The sequence below is a fragment of the Sinocyclocheilus grahami genome, unplaced genomic scaffold, assembly GCF_001515645.1.
Source record: "Sinocyclocheilus grahami isolate Dianchi unplaced genomic scaffold, SAMN03320097.WGS_v1.1 scaffold95.1, whole genome shotgun sequence".
Classification (NCBI taxonomy): domain Eukaryota; kingdom Metazoa; phylum Chordata; class Actinopteri; order Cypriniformes; family Cyprinidae; genus Sinocyclocheilus; species Sinocyclocheilus grahami.
The window spans coordinates 1,110,352-1,128,509 of record NW_015505274.1 but is presented as its reverse complement, the minus strand read 5'-3'; the positions used below and the strand labels follow the sequence as shown (position 1 = coordinate 1,128,509).

Sequence of the window (18,158 nt, the reverse complement as noted above, 5' to 3'; positions counted from 1 at the left end):
CTCGTCAGTAAAGCCGCTCTTGTGATTAGTAGTAAATCTCCAGCACATGCGTTCAGATGGAGCGTAATTCACTGACAAGCTACAGAAAATTTTCTGTAGCTTGTCAATCGAATTCAGTTTTTTGCACAGCCCTACTTTATCGTTATCTTTATAGTTATCGTCCTTGGTGTGAACAGGCCTTAAAGTACAATTGAATGATCTTAACATTTTGACATCAGTGCTGGTAATGGTCTTGCCTTTATAGCCTGCATGTTTACAAACTCTGAGCAGTCTGACTGTCCTTTCGGAACATAAACTGTGCTTTTCAGGCTACATCATGATACAGTTGACACAAAAACTCCATTTCTCTAGATTTCAAAATATATTTATAAGTGTAGTACATTCATGATATGTCAAGCATTCTCAGTGCAAGCAACGTTGGCTAATGAATCTGTAAAAATTAGGCCTACACAAAATCTGACCTCTTCACATTTTATGTGCTGAATGTTTGGGGAAATTGTCTTTTGACTTTCTGCTTGCTGTGAAGGTTTGGGAGACATTGACACGATGACCACGGTTTTGAATATGACAGCTCAAAAATTATTTATGCTTACGTTCAGACAACCACCATCAATGACAATACATCTTGTTTTCATGTCATGTACACCAAAAGGGTTGTTTTTTGAATATCACTACAGATTGATTGATTACTTAAAAAAAAAAAAAAGAAAAAGAAAAAAAATTTCTTTTCCCTTTATGTCAAAACAAATATTTTAAACACTTAGAAAACCAATATTTTTTCTGTTATTTCTTTTTTGTACAAAGAGGATAAACACTGAGTCGGACAAACCACAGGGTTACAATATTGTCAACCTCACTCTCTGCTTGTTTCGAGAAACACTATAATTCACTTTTTGTAAACTTCAGACAGACAGCGAGCACGCTAACAAACTAACAGCTTCTTACACGGACATGAGAAGCCAATGGAGCTTTAGAATGGACAGCAATGGCCATTAAACCGGTTCATCTTTACATTTAACTACTTCAAAAACATATATGAATAAGAATTTCTCTTAGCGAAATCTTCTTTAACTTGTTCGGCCTGTTGACGGGGAGAGATCGAAACATTTAAAATAACCCATGTGCAACAGATTTCAACACAGAAACAATACCAGCTGAAGTCCTGCCCAGAGACCGCACACATAACACGACTGACCGGCCAAAAAAAAAAAATGTATCTCAATGACATCGACCTTCCATTTTACTTCAAATTAATTTGATCATCAATTAAATGGCTTAAATGAAGATATAAGCAGAATGACGTATATATCTGAAGGTTATGTCTTTGGTTTGCTGACTTGCAATTGGCACCCAAATAAAAAAAGGCAGAGAAAAATGGCAAAGGAGATTCATTTGTTATTTGTTCAGCATTATCGCAGCTTTTATAACACGGATGTTTCAGATTTTCAAGGGGGCTCTCAAATAACAGAATCTGACCCGAACCTTAGAAAATAAATATGATAAACTAATATGTCTAAAAGTGCTGGTAGAAATAATTCAGTAAGCACACAAGATGAAAACACAGACAGTGCATGAGATGTGGAGAACGGGTTGTTCTGTTGGTCCTGGGGGGTTTGTGAGGCCACGTATCAATTGGCTCTTATCTCCCCAAGTAGTGTACCTGCTTTCTGTGAAAGCTGCTGCCAAACGGCAAACTACTGAGTGAGCGAGTGAGCCGTTTGAGTTCAGTCCTGTCTCACCACTCTTTCTTCTTCTCATCCATGGACACTCCGCCTGGACCTAGTGCTACTACCAGCAGAAGGCCTCCGATCACCGATGTAGTCTGGAAGAAGTCGTACTTAAGGAAGTCGTGCATGGGCTTGTAGCCTGGTATGGTCCAGAATGCGTTGAAATACACGTTGATAGCCAGCAGCCAGATAACCAGGGTTAGGGCGGCTAGTTTAGTCTTGAAACCGACTGCCACCAGGACAATAAGAGCTGTGCCCACCAGGTTCTGCAAGATCTAAAACCAAACACAGATACTTAGGAAAAAGGAAGTCAGTGAGACATGACACTACTGTGAAACCGTGACACAGGACACAGTACATATGAATATTTGTCAAACAGTCATATATCAGTACGTTACTCGAAAGCAGCCCTAGAAAGCATAAGGTAGTTTCACTCAACTAGAATATATAAATATGTACATATACACACACACACACACACACACACACACACATACTATCTTAGCACTATCTTAACACTAGTAACGTTACTTCGGTCCTTCTTTCGTTCTAGTCACAAGACTAGTTAATTAATAAACAAACCGCATTTGCAGCCAAGCAAACATGACCCGAACTATAGACGCAAACATGGACTTTCCTGAACTTAGAAAGCGTTTGTTTAGTAAAGAAGTGTGGTCTCCGTGATTTACTGTGTAAGTTGGCTGGCGGGGCCTTCTGTCCTCTCACCTGATCCGCCACGTCCTCCGCGCTGCCCATCAGATCATTTTGAGCCATGACACCGAAATCCAAGAGCCGATTTCCGTCTGCAGGACACCTTTACTTGTTTGTGTGCTTTTAATCGATATCTATGTCCGCTCGCAGGTGTGTTACAGGTCTCGTACTAGCCTTGCTTTGCCGTCGTCCGTGTGTGCACTGTGTACTAGAATGCCATCTCCGCCCCATAATGCCCTGCAGGTCGTTCTGTCGCCCCCTGTAGGACACACATGTATCTGCATGCCACGTGTACTAATGCAGCCAGAATAGAGCAATAGCCTACTCTCAGTTTGTAATGGCATTCATTTTCATAGACTGTCCAATTGCTAACAAGTTTGCAAATAAATAAATAAATTGAGGGGGAAAAAATGTAACCACAATGTATGTCACCAAGTATTCAGATTGGGGTTACGAGGGAGATTCAGAATGTCCACAACCTTGTCCAAATCGTACATGGAAACATTAGTCATGTACTTGTATATTTTTATATCTATTACTGGTCTATAATATTAGACAATTTTCTTATGATTAAAAAAAAGAAAGAAAGAAAAAGAAAAATGGACACAAGATCTGTCCACTTTTAACCAAGAAATCTGTTCTACTTTTACACATAAATTGTGGATATTAATGTTTTTGCTTCCTTTTCCCAACCGATGTTAAATGGAGGTGACTGAAACATACCTTAAATTAAGTTAATGGTATTAACAATAATGTATAATAATGAATAAGAATTAACAATTAATTACAGTTCATTTAACAACACCAACGAGATTAATAAATGCTGTAAAAAATTGTTGTTCAACAATTATGACTATTATTTATAATTATATATAAAATGCTATTTAATAAAAGGAAGTTAGATTGACAATATTAATGAATTTAAATGAATTTTATTATTTTCCTTTTTTTTTTTTTTTTTTAAAGTAGTATTACTTTATGGTTTTCTTTCACAGAAACACGTGATGAACTCCTGTGAGCATGAAGATAATTTTTTTTTATTTGGTCTCTTTAAGCTCAGTTGACTGTGTTCTCCTCTGAGTTCAACTGTGATGCATGACACAAACTGTGTGTGGATGCTGAGCTCATATTTTCTTGCTCTTCTGCGTAATGCACAGGGTCACAGGATGTCTTTTCTTTTTCACTGGACACATATTCTCTGTGCAACACCTGAACACTTGAGTTGGGCCTATTGCTTTCTTGGCAGTGTGACTGTTGGCTTGACCCTGAGCCACAGTGTGGAGTACATATTAAGTGCTTCATGACCACGGCAGGGCTCTGTGGAGCCTCAGAGTTTTTTAAGCATAGAGACTTGGATTTGTGAGGTCTTTTAGATGGCTTAAGCTTTCTCAAGTGTAAGCGCTCTCTTGAGAAATTGACGTGTGGTCTGTTGAGATCTGGTTTAGCTGCTGCCACTGGCACAGGAAGCAGTGAGCTCCAGGCCTCGAGGGTCGCTCAGCGGGCTGCTACATGACACATCACTCTCACAGTCATCCTGAGGTGCCTTTTTCTGCATCTTCAGGGCATTGTGCTTCTGAAAATCAAATACAAATTGGAGCATTTTGCATTGAATTAACTTTTCTGAACATTTTTTTTTTGAACAGTCACTTTTTCAACAGTCTCAGCCACATTACACTCAACGGATCTGATCAGTCCATCACACAGAGCTGTTCAGACATGTCAAAATTCACAATACTACCCATCAAATATTTGGAGTTATTAAAATATTAAAAATGTTAAAAGTCTTTTATGCTCACCAAGGCATTTATTTGATCAAATGTACAGCAAAACAGTAATAGTCAAATATTATTTATTTTATTAATAAAAATGATTGAAAATATAATTTAAAATAACCATTTTCTATTTGAATATATATTTAAAATGTAATTAATTCCTGTAAAGGTAAAGCTGAATTTTAAGCAGTCATTATTCCAGTCTTCATTGTCACATGGTCCTTCAGAAATTATTCTAACATTCTGATTTTGTGCTCAGTTATTATCAGTTATAATTGGTGGTCAATTATTGATAATGGTTCTTATTCAATTTTTGCTGCTTAATATTTTTGTAGAATCGACGATAGATTTTTTTAAGGATTCTTAAATGAAAAGAACAGCATTTGTTTGAAATAGAAATCTTTTGTAACATTTTAAATGTCTATATTGTCACTTTTGACCAGTTTTCTATACATTAATAATAGGAAATGTTTCTTGAGCAGCAAATCAGCATATTAGAATGATTTCTGAAGGATCATGTGACACTGAAGACTGGAGTAATGATGTTGGAAATTATTACATTTAAATTATTATATTAAATTAGAAAACAAGTATTTTAAATGAAAGATATTTAACAATTTTACTTTATTTATTTATGTATTTATTTATTTTACTGTTTTTTTTTAATCAAATAAATCCAGCCTTGGTGAGCCTAAGAGATTAAAACATTAAAAACATTTGAAAAATCTTACTTGAACAGTGGTGTAGGTTTAAAGAAATTGCAACAGCTGATTTCAGAGTTGCTCGCCTCTTAAATGGCAAACACATTAAGGAATAACTGTAGATACCATATATACCACTAAATTCTAATGTCAAATTCCCTCTTCTTCTTCACCTGTAAGTTCTGGAAGTGCATAAGAGATCTGCAGTGAGTTTCTCGTGCAGAAGACTCAAAGTTGTAGAATTTATGACACAGCTTACAGAGGAAACCAGCTACAGGGACCACAAAACTAGTGCCTGAGGGTCAGAAAGCAGTCAGATCAGTCAGATTAACTTACTCACAAACTATTCTTTGACAGTCTACTCTAGAGAAGTGCTTGAAGCCCAGCACTCACAATAATGTGTGTCTGGATCATATGCCTCATAATCAATCGTCTCTTCAAGAGCCATATCCGTATGAGCAGGATGCTATGAACAAAATTCAAGTAAAAAAACTCCAAAATAGACTCAAATTTAGGAAAGCACAAGATGTCATGCAACTAACCTTCTCAAACACTGCAATCTCTTCTTCATTTCTATCCTCCTCATAATCATCTTCCCTTCGAAGCAGCCAACAGCATCCACAGTTATGAGCTCCTCCATAACCTCTGGGCCACCCTCATTTCTTAACTGTAATGTTGAAAGAAATACGTTTTATTAATGTCATTTCATGCATTTTGCATTAAAATGTCTACGAAAAACCCATACAAACCTCCTCAACCCTCTGTTTGTGCTCAGGAGACTTCATATGCTCAACAAACTTGCGAGGAGTTCTAAAGTGGCGCTCACACAGGGTACAGAAAGGTCTTGAGGACACTTTTGCCATCTAATGAGGAGACAAGACATAGCATTTTCATATAGTTAGTGGTTAAAACGCTGCTCCTCAAGTACATGTGGATATTTCTGTGGTGATTAGATTTGGTGGTATTTTTGTTAACGTTGCGATCACCTTGTGTTTCTTAGTTCGTCTGTGCTCGATGAGGTCACCAGACAAATGACACTGGCAGTTTGGACACCATCGCTGATGACCCATCCTCCTCTCTCTGTTACAGAGCAAAAAACGGCTGTGTTCTAAATGCAGTGTTGTGTTGTCATTTTCTTTTAACAATATGCAATGGAATACTTAATATTTAATTTTTTAAAAATGTGAGTTACATACACTACACTAACAAATTACTGTAGATTTGGGGTTTTATTCAGCAAGGATGCATTAAAATCATCAAAGGTGACTGTAAAGACCTTTACATTGTTACAAAAACATCTGTCAAATAAATGCTGTTCTTTTGAACTTTCTATTCATCGAAGAATCCTGAAAAATGTGTCACAGTTTCCCCAAAAGTATTAGAAAGTACAAATGTTTTCAACATTGATAATATGGCAAAACTGATGTTGTCTATGACATTTGACTGTGAAAATATGCAGTTTAATCAACAGCCTAAATTGTGTAAGTGCCTGCTGTGATTCAGTTGACTATAGAAATGAATAAAATGTTTTCAATTTTAGAAATTACTTGACTTATTTTTTTTAGCTTGTTATTACTCAAAAAAATAAGTTATGGCAGTATAAAAAGAATTTATATTATAAAACATATCAAACAAAACAAGAAAATAAAGGTGCTATGAAATTATTTTGCCACTTTTTACTTGATACACTATGTTTAGAGTCATTAAATCAAAGTTTTAAAATAGTATAAATATTTTCCAAAAATGTACGAAACCAACCTGAACACAAAGATTAGAGAATTGATTTAAACTAGATTTTTTAAAATTTCCTTCCTTATCTTGGGTATCTCAGACCGTCACTGACTCAAAACCATTCTGACAGTGCTGCAGTGTTTGTTTGTACCAAACAAAACAAGAAAATAAAGGTGCTATGAAATTATTTTGCCACTTTTTATTTGATACACTATGTTTAGAGTCATTAAATCAAAGTTTTAAAATAGTATAAATATTTTCCAAAAATGTACGAAACCAACATGAACACAAAGATTAGAGAATTGATTTAAACTAGATTTTTTAAAATTTCCTTCCTTATCTTGGGTATCTCAGACCATCACTGACTCAAAACCATTCTGACAGTGCTGCAGTGTTTGTTTGTACATCTTTCGAATGAGACGTTAAACCGAGGTCCTGACTCTCTGTGGTCATTAAAAATCCCATGGCACTTCTTGTAAAGAGTAGGGGTGTAACCCCAGTGTCCTGGCCAAAACTGCCCCCCTGGCCTTTGTCAATCATGGCCTCCTAATAATCCCCATCCACTTGATTGGCTCTATGACTTTCTCTCCTCTCCACCTGTAGCTGGTGTGTGGTGAGTGCACTGGCGCCGTTGTCCTGTGGCTGCCGTCGCATCATTCAGGTGGATGCTGCACACTGGTGATGGTTGAGGAGAGACCCCCCCCACATGATTGTAAAGCGCTTTGGGTGTACAACAATACACAATAAAGTGCTATATAAATGCATCATTCATTCATTCATTCATAACTAAGTTAAATGTACACACTACACCTCTAAAGAGTGGAAAGCATCACTTACCTGTTTGTGCCCTGCAGGGACTCCTGGGCTTGTGGTAACAGTGTGGCCAGACAGGTGTTGCACAGACGCTTGATTTCCATCATATGCAGCTGGTGATCTAAACTCATCATGTGAGTCTGGAAGCCCTGCAGAGGTCAAACACTTCACTGAACACCATGATCAACCGACTCATCACCTCGTTAACGTATAGTAAAATCTCACTTGCTGGTCAGGACAGGTGACGTTACAAATATAGCAGGTGAATTTGACTGTGTTTGCTTCTCTCTTTCTCGCCCTCACGGCCTGCACCTGCTGCCATCTCTTCAGGTGAAGTGCTGAAGGCTCGACTCTCACTGCTATGCTGGATGGTCACCTTTAGAGACATACCAACACCCTGCACCTGAACGACACAGCTCTTGTTAAACAAGTATTCCAGGTTCAATACAATATAAACTCCTGCTGATTAAGTTCAGGTGTAGTTCTTTTTAAAGTGGATAATGTCTTGTCAGGTGGATGCTGCACACTGGTGATGGTTGAGGAGAGACCCCCCCCACATGATTGTAAAGCGCTTTGGGTGTACAACAATACACAATAAAGTGCTATATAAATGCATCATTCATTCATTCATTCATAACTAAGTTAAATGTACACACTACACCTCTAAAGAGTGGAAAGCATCACTTACCTGTTTGTGCCCTGCAGGGACTCCTGGGCTTGTGGTAACAGTGTGGCCAGACAGGTGTTGCACAGACGCTTAATTTCCATCATACGCAGCTGGTGATCTAAACTCATCATGTGAGTCTGGAAGCCCTGCAGAGGTCAAACACTTCACTGAACACCATGATCAACCGACTCATCACCTCGTTAACGTATAGTAAAATCTCACTTGCTGGTCAGGACAGGTGATGTTACAAATATAGCAGGTGAATTTGACTGTGTGTTTGCTTCTCTCTTTCTCGCCCTCACGGCCTGCACCTGCTGCCATCTCTTCAGGTGAAGTGCTGAAGGCTCGACTCTCACTGCTATGCTGGATGGTCACCTTCAGAGACATACCAACACCCTGCACCTGAACGACACAGCTCTTGTTAAACAAGTATTCCAGGTTCAATACAATATAAACTCCTGCTGATTAAGTTCAGGTGTAGTTCTTTTTAAAGTGGATAATGTCTTGTTATGATATAACTCCTATGGGTAAACAGTGTTTTACAGATACAGTTACACCAGAAGCTAAAAGACTGGACAAAGCTTTACACAGACAAGGTTGGTAAGCGATTCTATAACACCTATAGCCTTATGCTAACACATACACTACCATTTAAAAGTCTGGGGTCAAATTAATATTTTTATTCAGCAAGGATGCATTAAATAGATAAGAAAAAATTGATTTCAAATAAATGCTTTCCTTTTGAACTTCCCAGAAAAAAATATCCATAATATTTTCCACAAAAATATTAAGCAGCACAACTGTTTAACATTGATAATAATAAGTAATGTTTCTTACGCAGCAAATTAGCATATTAGAATGATTTCTGAAGGATCATGTGACACTGAATGACTGCTGGAAATTCAGCTCTGCCATCACAGAAATAATTAATTAATTAAAATTTATTTATTTTTTAATAGAAACCAGTTGTTTTAAATTATAATAATATTTCACAATATTACTGTTTTACTGTATTTTGAGCAAATAAATGCAGCCTTGGTGAGGATAAGAGACTTCTTTCAAAAACATTTAAAAAATCTTACTGACCTCGAAAGTTTGAATGGTAGTGTATAATGTTTCTTGAGCAGCACAACATAACATACATGTTACATGTTACTTTTCTGAGGGTCCCTGGAAAGTATTAAGTGTCAAATTATTATTTAAAACTGATGTACTGATGTTATTGGGAATGTTACTGATGCTGGGAGACTTCACCTCTGCTGCTCTGTTCTGATCCACACGGTCTTCTTCAAGCTGTGCAGTGCCGTTATCATCCTCTCAGACATTTTCTCAGTCGACGTGTAGTTTGCCTGAGGCTAAAGAGACAAACACAGAATGCCGTACCAGTCACAAAATACCTTCATGGTCTCAAATGTTTGCTGAGATTGCTTTTGGTGGCTGCTGCATCTTATCTCCATTTGCAGACTCTTCCTCCAGTTCATTCGGTCTGTCCAAATGAATTCTTGTGAGAATGTCACATGAAACACAAACACTGCACTGATTCATTTCAGTCTGTCTGCTTTAAAATTCTATTTATTGACGATTACCTCTGAGCTCTGTGTTTTCTTCAAAGAAGGCTCTCCTTGTTCTGGGACTGAAGAATGAATTTGTCCAACAGTACCTTTGGGATCATTTAGTGTATGAGAAGGAACACAAAATTTGTGCATTGAGAATCTTTACATATAATTTGACAACACATTTTATAATGAATATAAAACTTTAAGTGTAGAAGCATCTCCTCAAGTGTTTAATGTGTACTCACCTATTTTTCCCATGTCTCCGTATTTGTTTTTCTCGTTTGTTGATTACATTTCTCAGCTGTGTTTAGCACATTCTCTTTCTTTCTGCACTGAATTCTTCTTAAATAAAAGAAAGAAAGAAAGAAATAAAGAAAAAAAGTGAAACATGCAATGCTTCATCTCAATTGACACAAATAAACAATCAAAACAGATAAAAATCCTTAATTATAAAACATTGTGTTCTTATTACTGCTTTATCAGCAATAATAAGAACATAACGTAAAAGGCATTTAAAACAAATTCAAGATACAATTTAAAAACAAAGATTTGATCTGCTTCAATGCAAATTTAACTTGCTTTGATGCAAAATTTCACTCACATTGATACAAAAAATACAAGCCATGTGATCATACAAATTTTATTTGCAGTAATACGATGATATATAGACCTTAGTCAGGGAGGCGGCATGTTTAATTCTTGACATGAACAAAAACGAAGCTGTGAAGGACAGATTTACAGAAAAAATGTAATTAAGTGTAAAAAAAATCTTGTCAGACATAGTTAGAACAAGAATCATTAGATGGCATTAAAGGAACACTCCACTATTTTTGAAAATAGGCTCATTTTCCAACTCACTTAGAGTTAAACAGTTGAGTTTTACCATTTTCGAATCCATTCAGCCGATCTCCGGGTCTGGCGGCAGCACTTTTAGCTGTAGCTTAGCATAGATCATTGAATCTGATTAGACCGTTAGCATCTCGCTCAAAAATGACCAAAGAGCTTCGATATTTTTCACATCGTGTACTAAGACAACGCAATTTTCTAGGCCGATATGGCTAGGAACTATACTCTCATTATATCTCATCATAATAATCAAGGAACTTTATTTCATTGAAATGTTTTAAATTTTAAAAAGAAAAAAAAATTAATTACTGTAAACCACTAGAAATTTGTCAGCCATATTGTAAGCCATGTGACAAGTTAAAATGAAAATAAAACATAAAATGAAAAAAAGTAGTTAAAAAGTATTCTGCATTTTAAAACAAATTATTTAATTTAAATTTATTAAAAAAAAATATATATATATATATATATATATACATATATAATTTATTTCTGCAATGGTAAAGCTGCATTTTCAGCAGCCACTACTCCAGTCCTCAGTGAGTAAGCTGTTGATAAGCTCTACATCACCTTATTTGATTCTTGCCGTTTTATTGCACATATTTTATCCAATATATTCCTGTACCTGCCCCAGGTTTACTAATTACCATCCTTTATCTTTTAACAGCATCATTGTTTTGTGTCTGGCTCATAGCCAGTTGAGCTTTGCTTGTTTTCAGGACCAAGGACAGTTCTTTCAAAATCTGTTCTTTCAAAAGGTGGTCTTGATTTGGCTATGATTATATGAACCAAGTGGCCACACTATTACTTGTAAGAGACACTGATCTTTAAATGAATGATTTATATATAACTTTTGTTAATATATAATTTTGAATGGTAGTGCACATCCATAGCAGAATTTGCTTGTGTACGACCAACATTACGCTTAGTTATGAAAAATGGAATGGAATGAAATTTCAGTTTAAGCAAGAGTTGATCTGTCTTAGAGAATCATAGAAATTAACATATATATATATATATATATATATATATATATATATAAAACACATACAATTCAAATTTTGTCATCATTTCTTTAACCTAATGTTGTTCCAAACCTGTATTACTTCTTTCCATGTACCACAAAAGGCAAAATGACAGCCTCAGTCAACATTCACTTTCATTGCATGAACAAAAGATGTAATCAAATACGAGTTTGGAACAACATGAGAGTGAGTAAATGATGACAGAATTTTCATTTTGGGTGACCTAACCAATTAAAGGATTAAATTGTCCCAATAATATTGGTTTCAACTTATGCACGAAATTCTATTAGCATTCCTTCAGGATTCTGACTATACACATAATACTCACATAGTGAGTATATGAGAGAAATTGTAGAGTAAGCAATTAATTCAGCTCCATTTAAACTTTGTTTAAACTTTGTTTCCTACTTAAAAGTAAATTCTTAAAAGAAATTTAAGATTAAAGTAAGAACATCTATCATTGACTTGGCATTTGTTAGAATGTTCACATTTCAAAATATGAGTAATTGTCATTGTAATATATGCATTTATAATAATTGTAATAATGCATTTTTTAAAATGCATATTTTCTTGGATTTATTTCATGGTGAATTGCACAGCTGATAGAAAATAACATGTATTCTAAGTGTCATGACAACAACAATGCGTCTCTGATGCTTAAACTACTAACACTGCCCCTTTGCAAGTGGTGTTATTTGTTTCAGGAAATTCAAATCTAATTATCTTATTAGGTCTCTGATGAGGAAAACAGCTTAAACCAACCTAATGTGTTTTGCTAATCTTGCGGGCCATCGAACTCTTCAATCTGGTCTGGTTTGATAGCTTTAGGCACTTGTAAGTATCTCAGGCTGGTAGACCAGCTGCACACTTGTGGAGAGACCAAATAAGACCAGCAAACCACGTTAGGCTGGTTTAAGCTTGTATCTCCATCAGGGATGTTTGTTTTATGGGTCAAAAGGAACCCAGTGTTTGTATTTGACTCAAAACATGCATATATCCTCATCATTGGCAGGTTGCTATTAAGTCTAGCTCGTAACTTTGTGACGTTCGTCACTGCCACGTAGACCTTCATTGTTATTCAGCAGGGCCTTCTTTCAGTGTTGTTGGTCACGCTACACTGTGAGCTCTGTGGACACTAAAGAGTCTGTCAAGCTTGTCAGCCACAAACAGATCCACTGACTGGCAGTACAATGCTCACAGCTGTTACAAGGACTAGGCCTGTCGCAATACTCAATATATCGACTTATCGCGCAATATATGTACAGTACATGACCTCAATAAATTTTGATGACGCAATATCGCCCATTATATTTACTTAAAAATTAATGTCACCATGTTTTGTACACTCCACTTGCGCCCGTGTCTTTTGCAACTTCTCGTACAAAAGGTGGTGTAGTCACGAGGTGCTAGTTCAAATACAATACTCAATATATCGACTTATCGCGCAATATATGTACAGTACATGACCTCAATAAATTTTGATGACGCAATATCGCCCATTATATTTACTTAAAAATTAATGTCACCATGTTTTGTACACTCCACTTGCGCCTGTGTCTTTTGCAACTTCTCGTACAAAAGGTGGTGTAGTCACGAGGTGCTAGTTCAAATTAAAAAAAAAATGCTTCTAAAAAAAAAGTTTCATCTGCAGATATGGCCTTGTATAGGGAGCTGTGCCTTTGTGCGTACGGACATCTGACTGCTAAGTAGTGATTGTGTTTTTTAGCAATAGTGTGCACCCTTAATTTACAGAGAAAAGAAGGTTGGGGAAAAATCTGTAGATGGAAAAATCTTCATACAAGTTCTTTGAGCATTTTTCTTTTTTTTACTCGTTACTTTGCACTTTTTGCTAGAAAATGTTTATTTACTGTGTATTTAGATTTTTTAAGGTATCTAATATTTTGATACTTAATTTCCATGATCTAGATATTCTTAAAAATATTTATTTTTTTTGTCATTTGGAAGTGTGTAGGCCTTCGTGCATTATTATGCTGTTATATTGATTATATATTCAGTGGCATAAAATGGTCTTTAAAATGACAATAATATCGCTTATCGCAATTATTTCTGGGGGAATATATCGCACAACAAAAAGTTGTTATCGTGACAGGTCTAACAAGGACAGACTTCACAATGCTGTACGAGGACCACTGTTTGGCATGAAATGTGGTGTGTTGCCTTGCTAGATTTACAGTTTTCACAACTGTAATACTACATATGTGGCCCTTAAAGGGACAGTTCACCCGAAAATCATTTGATTGATGACAGAATTTAAATTTTTGGGTGAAGTATCCCTTTAAATATCATTTACTCACCCTCGAGTTGTTTTAAACCTTTGAAATCGAGATATTTGTAAGATATTTCAAAGGTTTGAGATGATATGAGAGTGAAGAAGTGATATTTAAAGGAATACTTCACCTATAAATGAATATTCTGTCATCATCATTTAGCCTTAAGTTTTGAACAATGTGTGTAACCAAAGTCTCCCACATTGAGTCAATAGGTCTCCACTGACTTCCATATTATGGAAAAAAAAATACTATGGAAGTCGATGGGGACCAGAAACTATTTGGTTACCAATATTCTTTAAAATATCTTTTTTTTGTGAGAAAATTCATGCATATTTGGAAAAACTTGAGGGTGAGTAAATGATGACAGAATTGTGATTTTTGAGTGAACTGTCCCTTTAAGAAAGAAAATGGCATTTTTATAAAAAATATATATTTTTTTATTTTAAATATGGGGTCCAAAAAAAAAGTGGACCAAATATATATATATATATTTGGTCCACTTTTTTTTTGGACCCCATATTTGTATGGACAAAACAGTTGAGACATTCTTTAAAATATCTTAGCTGATGTTTCTTTCATTCTTAAATAATTTCCATGGCATGCTGACAAACTGTTCTTTGGACTTGTGAATCAGCTGAACGAACATGAGCTCATCCACGCTGACCATTATGGTTTATTAGACAGATGTCATTGTGAATGAGACATGGCCTTTAAAACGGAGGCACATGCTGATGTGGCCTATCACCATGATGACGTGACAATTAATTACATGTTGGTGCAATCCGGCAGAAAGCAGCAGGATATCACAGCTGCTGTATGAATGTCATTAAACAGCCTGCAAGAGCAGATAAGACACAGTGTGTGTGGGTCAATAAATTGGAAGTGCAGCATTAAGCTGGTCATGGGTATTTGGAAATGTTTGGTTCCAGGCTTTTTTGTTTTTAAATAGAGCACAACAGTGCTTTTTTTTGCAGCGGTCATGGGTCCTGGTTTTTTTTTCTATTCACTTTCTCAATAGAGATTTAAATAAATAGTTGTATAAGTATCCTCAATAAAGAGTTCTGTTGTTTGAAAAATATTACCAATCCCCAAACTCTGGAATGGTAGTGTATGCTTTACTTACCTATTCTACATGTCCACAATTTTATGCACTGTGATTGTATTATGAAAAATATGGATAAAAAAATGTTGTGCCCTATTCAAGTAGTGTAAAGATCTACTGCAGATAACTAACTCTTGTATAGGGACAGCAAGCCGTAGTTGTTATGACAAACAGTGAACAAAGACTAGATTTTTGCTGCTTTTCTATAAATAAAAAAAATTGTCAGAAGTATTTTCCCAGTATTTGTCTGTTCTAGACCCTTTTCAATGTAAATAAATATGTAAGGTATGAAGTACCGCTATATGTAGGCTTTCCTTATATCCTGCAAAATATGGACTGTGTGGATGGATATCAAATGACAACTACTGAACCTAATTAATTCACAGCAGTCCTAAAATTAAAAAGAAGTCTATGGCCTAATTTATTAATCAAACAAATTGGAGATTTAAAGAGGATGATAAGAGATGCTGATTATTTGAGAACCTATTATGATAAGATATCTGTATATAATCATCATAATTGCTTTATTATGTTAGCACAGTCAATATGAATGACATAACTGCACTGTAAAAATAATGTAAATTATATTAGCTACCTAAAGAAAGAGAGATTAGAGGCTATTTTAAACCATCCAGTCTTTGAAATCCGTAAAGGTGGTCAGTAGTGAAATGCAATTACATGTTTGTTTGTTTTTTTATTCTAAACATATCCACTAATGTTGGAAGCATTTCTGCCAAATGGCCAGAATTCATACGGCACACTCTCACACTCCTTAGAGTGCTCGTTCTTCAACCCTATATCTCCAAATCCCATTACTAAGAAAGGCCTAGTTGCAAATATACAATTGAACTAATGCTACTAAAGTCTAGAACAAGCACAAAAATGTGTTATGCAATCAATTGCCAGAGCAGCACTAGCACTGACATGTTTTTAATTAAGTCAGTACATCTGTTTTTCAGAATGAGCTGTTTTAGTGTGAACAAACAGAGTCATCATTGGAGTTTTTATTCACAGTATTTAAATGTATGACCTTTTTTTTGACTTGTAAAAGCAGTTTTAAACATAGCAGCATGACTTTATAAAATTATTAAACATTTTAGCATTGCTTATTTATTCTTCAGGTTTAAAAAAAAGAAAATGTACATGTCTATATGTAATATTTGTATGCTAGATATTCACTTTGACATACTTTGCATATAAAAACAGATGCGATTCAATGAGTGCTGCCTCATGTTCTTTTTAGGGATTTTCTGCCTCGTGGCTCTGGTATTGTCACTCGGCGCCCCCTAGTGCTGCAGCTCATCAACTGCCCTACTGGTAAATACCGTGCTTGCCTTAGAAGGATGCCAATCTTTATAGTTTTTAAATGCATGATTTTAAGGAATAGGTCACACAGAAATTACATTTTGCTGAAAATTTACTCAGGCCATCCAAGATATAGATGAGTTTGTTTATTCATCAGAAAAGATTTGGAGGAATTTAGCATTACATCACTTGCTCACCAATGTATCCTCTGCAGTGAATGGGTGCCGTCAGAATGAGAGTCAAAACAGCTGATAAAAAAACACCACAAAAATCCATAAGACTCCAGTCCATTAATTCACATCTTGTGAAGTGAACAGCTATGTGTTTGTTCCAATTTTCAGCAAACCTTTATTTTTGGGTGAAGTATTCCTTTAAGGCAAAACTAAAAAGCAGTTTTGTAAAATGGTCTTTTCTAATGGCTTATTTCCAGAATATGCTGAGTTTTTGCAATGCAAAGGGAAGAAGTTTACAGATTTTGATGAGGTTCGTCAGGAGATTGAGGCAGAAACAGATCGCCTCACTGGCCAAAACAAAGGCATTTCACCAGTCCCTCTCAGTTTGCATGTCTATTCGCCTCATGGTACTTACATTCACGCACATACAGAGGGAGTTATTTAACCATTTAACCAGATCTAAATATTCTGTTGCGTATAAGCATGCATTGTGAAATATCACATATAATCGTGTCACCCCTTGTTTTCATTACCAGTTTTGAATCTCACCCATGTGGACTTGCCTGGAATGACCAAAGTGCCGGTAGGTGACCAGACATCTGACATTGAGTTTCAGATCAGGGATATGCTAATGCAGTTTGTGACTAAGGAGAACTGCTTGTTGCTGGCTGTGTCTCTGGCCAACTCTGACCTGGCCAACTCAGATGCCCTCAAGATTGCCAAGGAGGTGGACCCTCAGGGTGGGTTATCATCCAGCAATGACTAAAAACATGTTCTAAAATAATTGCCTATTTGCAGACATACCTTGATGAGAGATTTGTAAAAACTTTATCTGATCATGCATCAATGTGTGAGTGTTTTTCTGAGTAGGTTTGAGAACTATAGGTGTGATCACTAAATTGGATCTAATGGATGAAGGAACTGATGCGCGTGACATCCTGGAGAACAAGCTTCTTCCTTTACGTAGAGGTAAAGTCAGAGTACAAAGAGAAAGCTTCATACTCTTTCCACATAAATAGAGGGTGGTCATGAAAAATTTGTAAATAACAATGAACATTCCTAGGCCTGAAAGAGTGTAGAGAATATTATTATTATTTTTTTTATTTATGCTCTAAATAGTCATTAGTCATTAGATGCAAAATCCCTGTGAATTGGAAAAATATATATTTTTAAGTTATGATGGAGTTTGGTTTTTAAATTTGAAAGTATATTAAAATAAAAAATAGTTATTTTAAAATGTAATAATATTTCAAATAGTTCTGAGCATTTCCCAGTCTTAATGAAATTATTATTATTATTATTATGGTTATTATTAATATTGTTGCTAATAACATTTGTTGTCTTTTTTCTTCTTTTTTTAAAGTTATACTACTTACAGTATATCTGTTATTAATCTTTTAAGATACTATTTCATTTGTATGCTTCCTCCCCCACCTCTAGACACAATGACACTCTCACACACACACACACACACACACACACATGCATGCTCACAGACACATGAATGCAAATACAGGAGCTAATCAGAATGGACTTGTAATGTTGGCTATCAGTATATATGTTTGTTTGTCCAAGTGAGTCTATATTTGGCACATGTAAATATTGCCACTTTCTTTACTTGGCCTATGTCTCTTACTTTTATGTTATATGTTTGGTCCATGGGATTCTGTATTTGGCACATGTAAACACTGTCACATTCTTTACTTGCATAATAATATATATATATGTATATATATAT

At 35.7% G+C, this 18,158-nt stretch overlaps 1 protein-coding gene, 1 long non-coding RNA gene and 2 pseudogenes across 2 annotated transcripts in view; 2 read left to right on the top strand and 2 right to left on the bottom strand.

Moving 5' to 3' along the window:
- Positions 1–348: 348 nt before the first annotated feature.
- LOC107587710 (surfeit locus protein 4 pseudogene) lies at positions 349–2,950 on the bottom strand (annotated as a pseudogene).
- A 481-nt stretch (positions 2,951–3,431) lies between these two features.
- Positions 3,432–9,936, bottom strand: LOC107587709 (cip1-interacting zinc finger protein-like; annotated as a pseudogene).
- Positions 9,937–12,845: 2,909 nt separating this feature from the next.
- LOC107587730 (uncharacterized) lies at positions 12,846–13,179 on the top strand. Its single transcript, XR_001609501.1, has 2 exons — positions 12,846–12,936; positions 13,131–13,179. It is a non-coding gene; the product is annotated as an uncharacterized lncRNA (long non-coding RNA).
- A 2,906-nt stretch (positions 13,180–16,085) lies between these two features.
- Positions 16,086–18,158, top strand: part of LOC107587708 (dynamin-1-like) — a 9,394-nt gene continuing 7,321 nt past the window's right edge. The window contains exons 1-6 of the mRNA XM_016275592.1: positions 16,086–16,095; positions 16,164–16,259; positions 16,678–16,827; positions 16,957–17,160; positions 17,291–17,400; positions 17,784–17,797. Coding sequence (XP_016131078.1) covers positions 16,086–16,095; positions 16,164–16,259; positions 16,678–16,827; positions 16,957–17,160; positions 17,291–17,400; positions 17,784–17,797 — 584 coding nt within the window. The remainder of the gene's footprint in view (positions 16,096–16,163; positions 16,260–16,677; positions 16,828–16,956; positions 17,161–17,290; positions 17,401–17,783; positions 17,798–18,158) is intronic.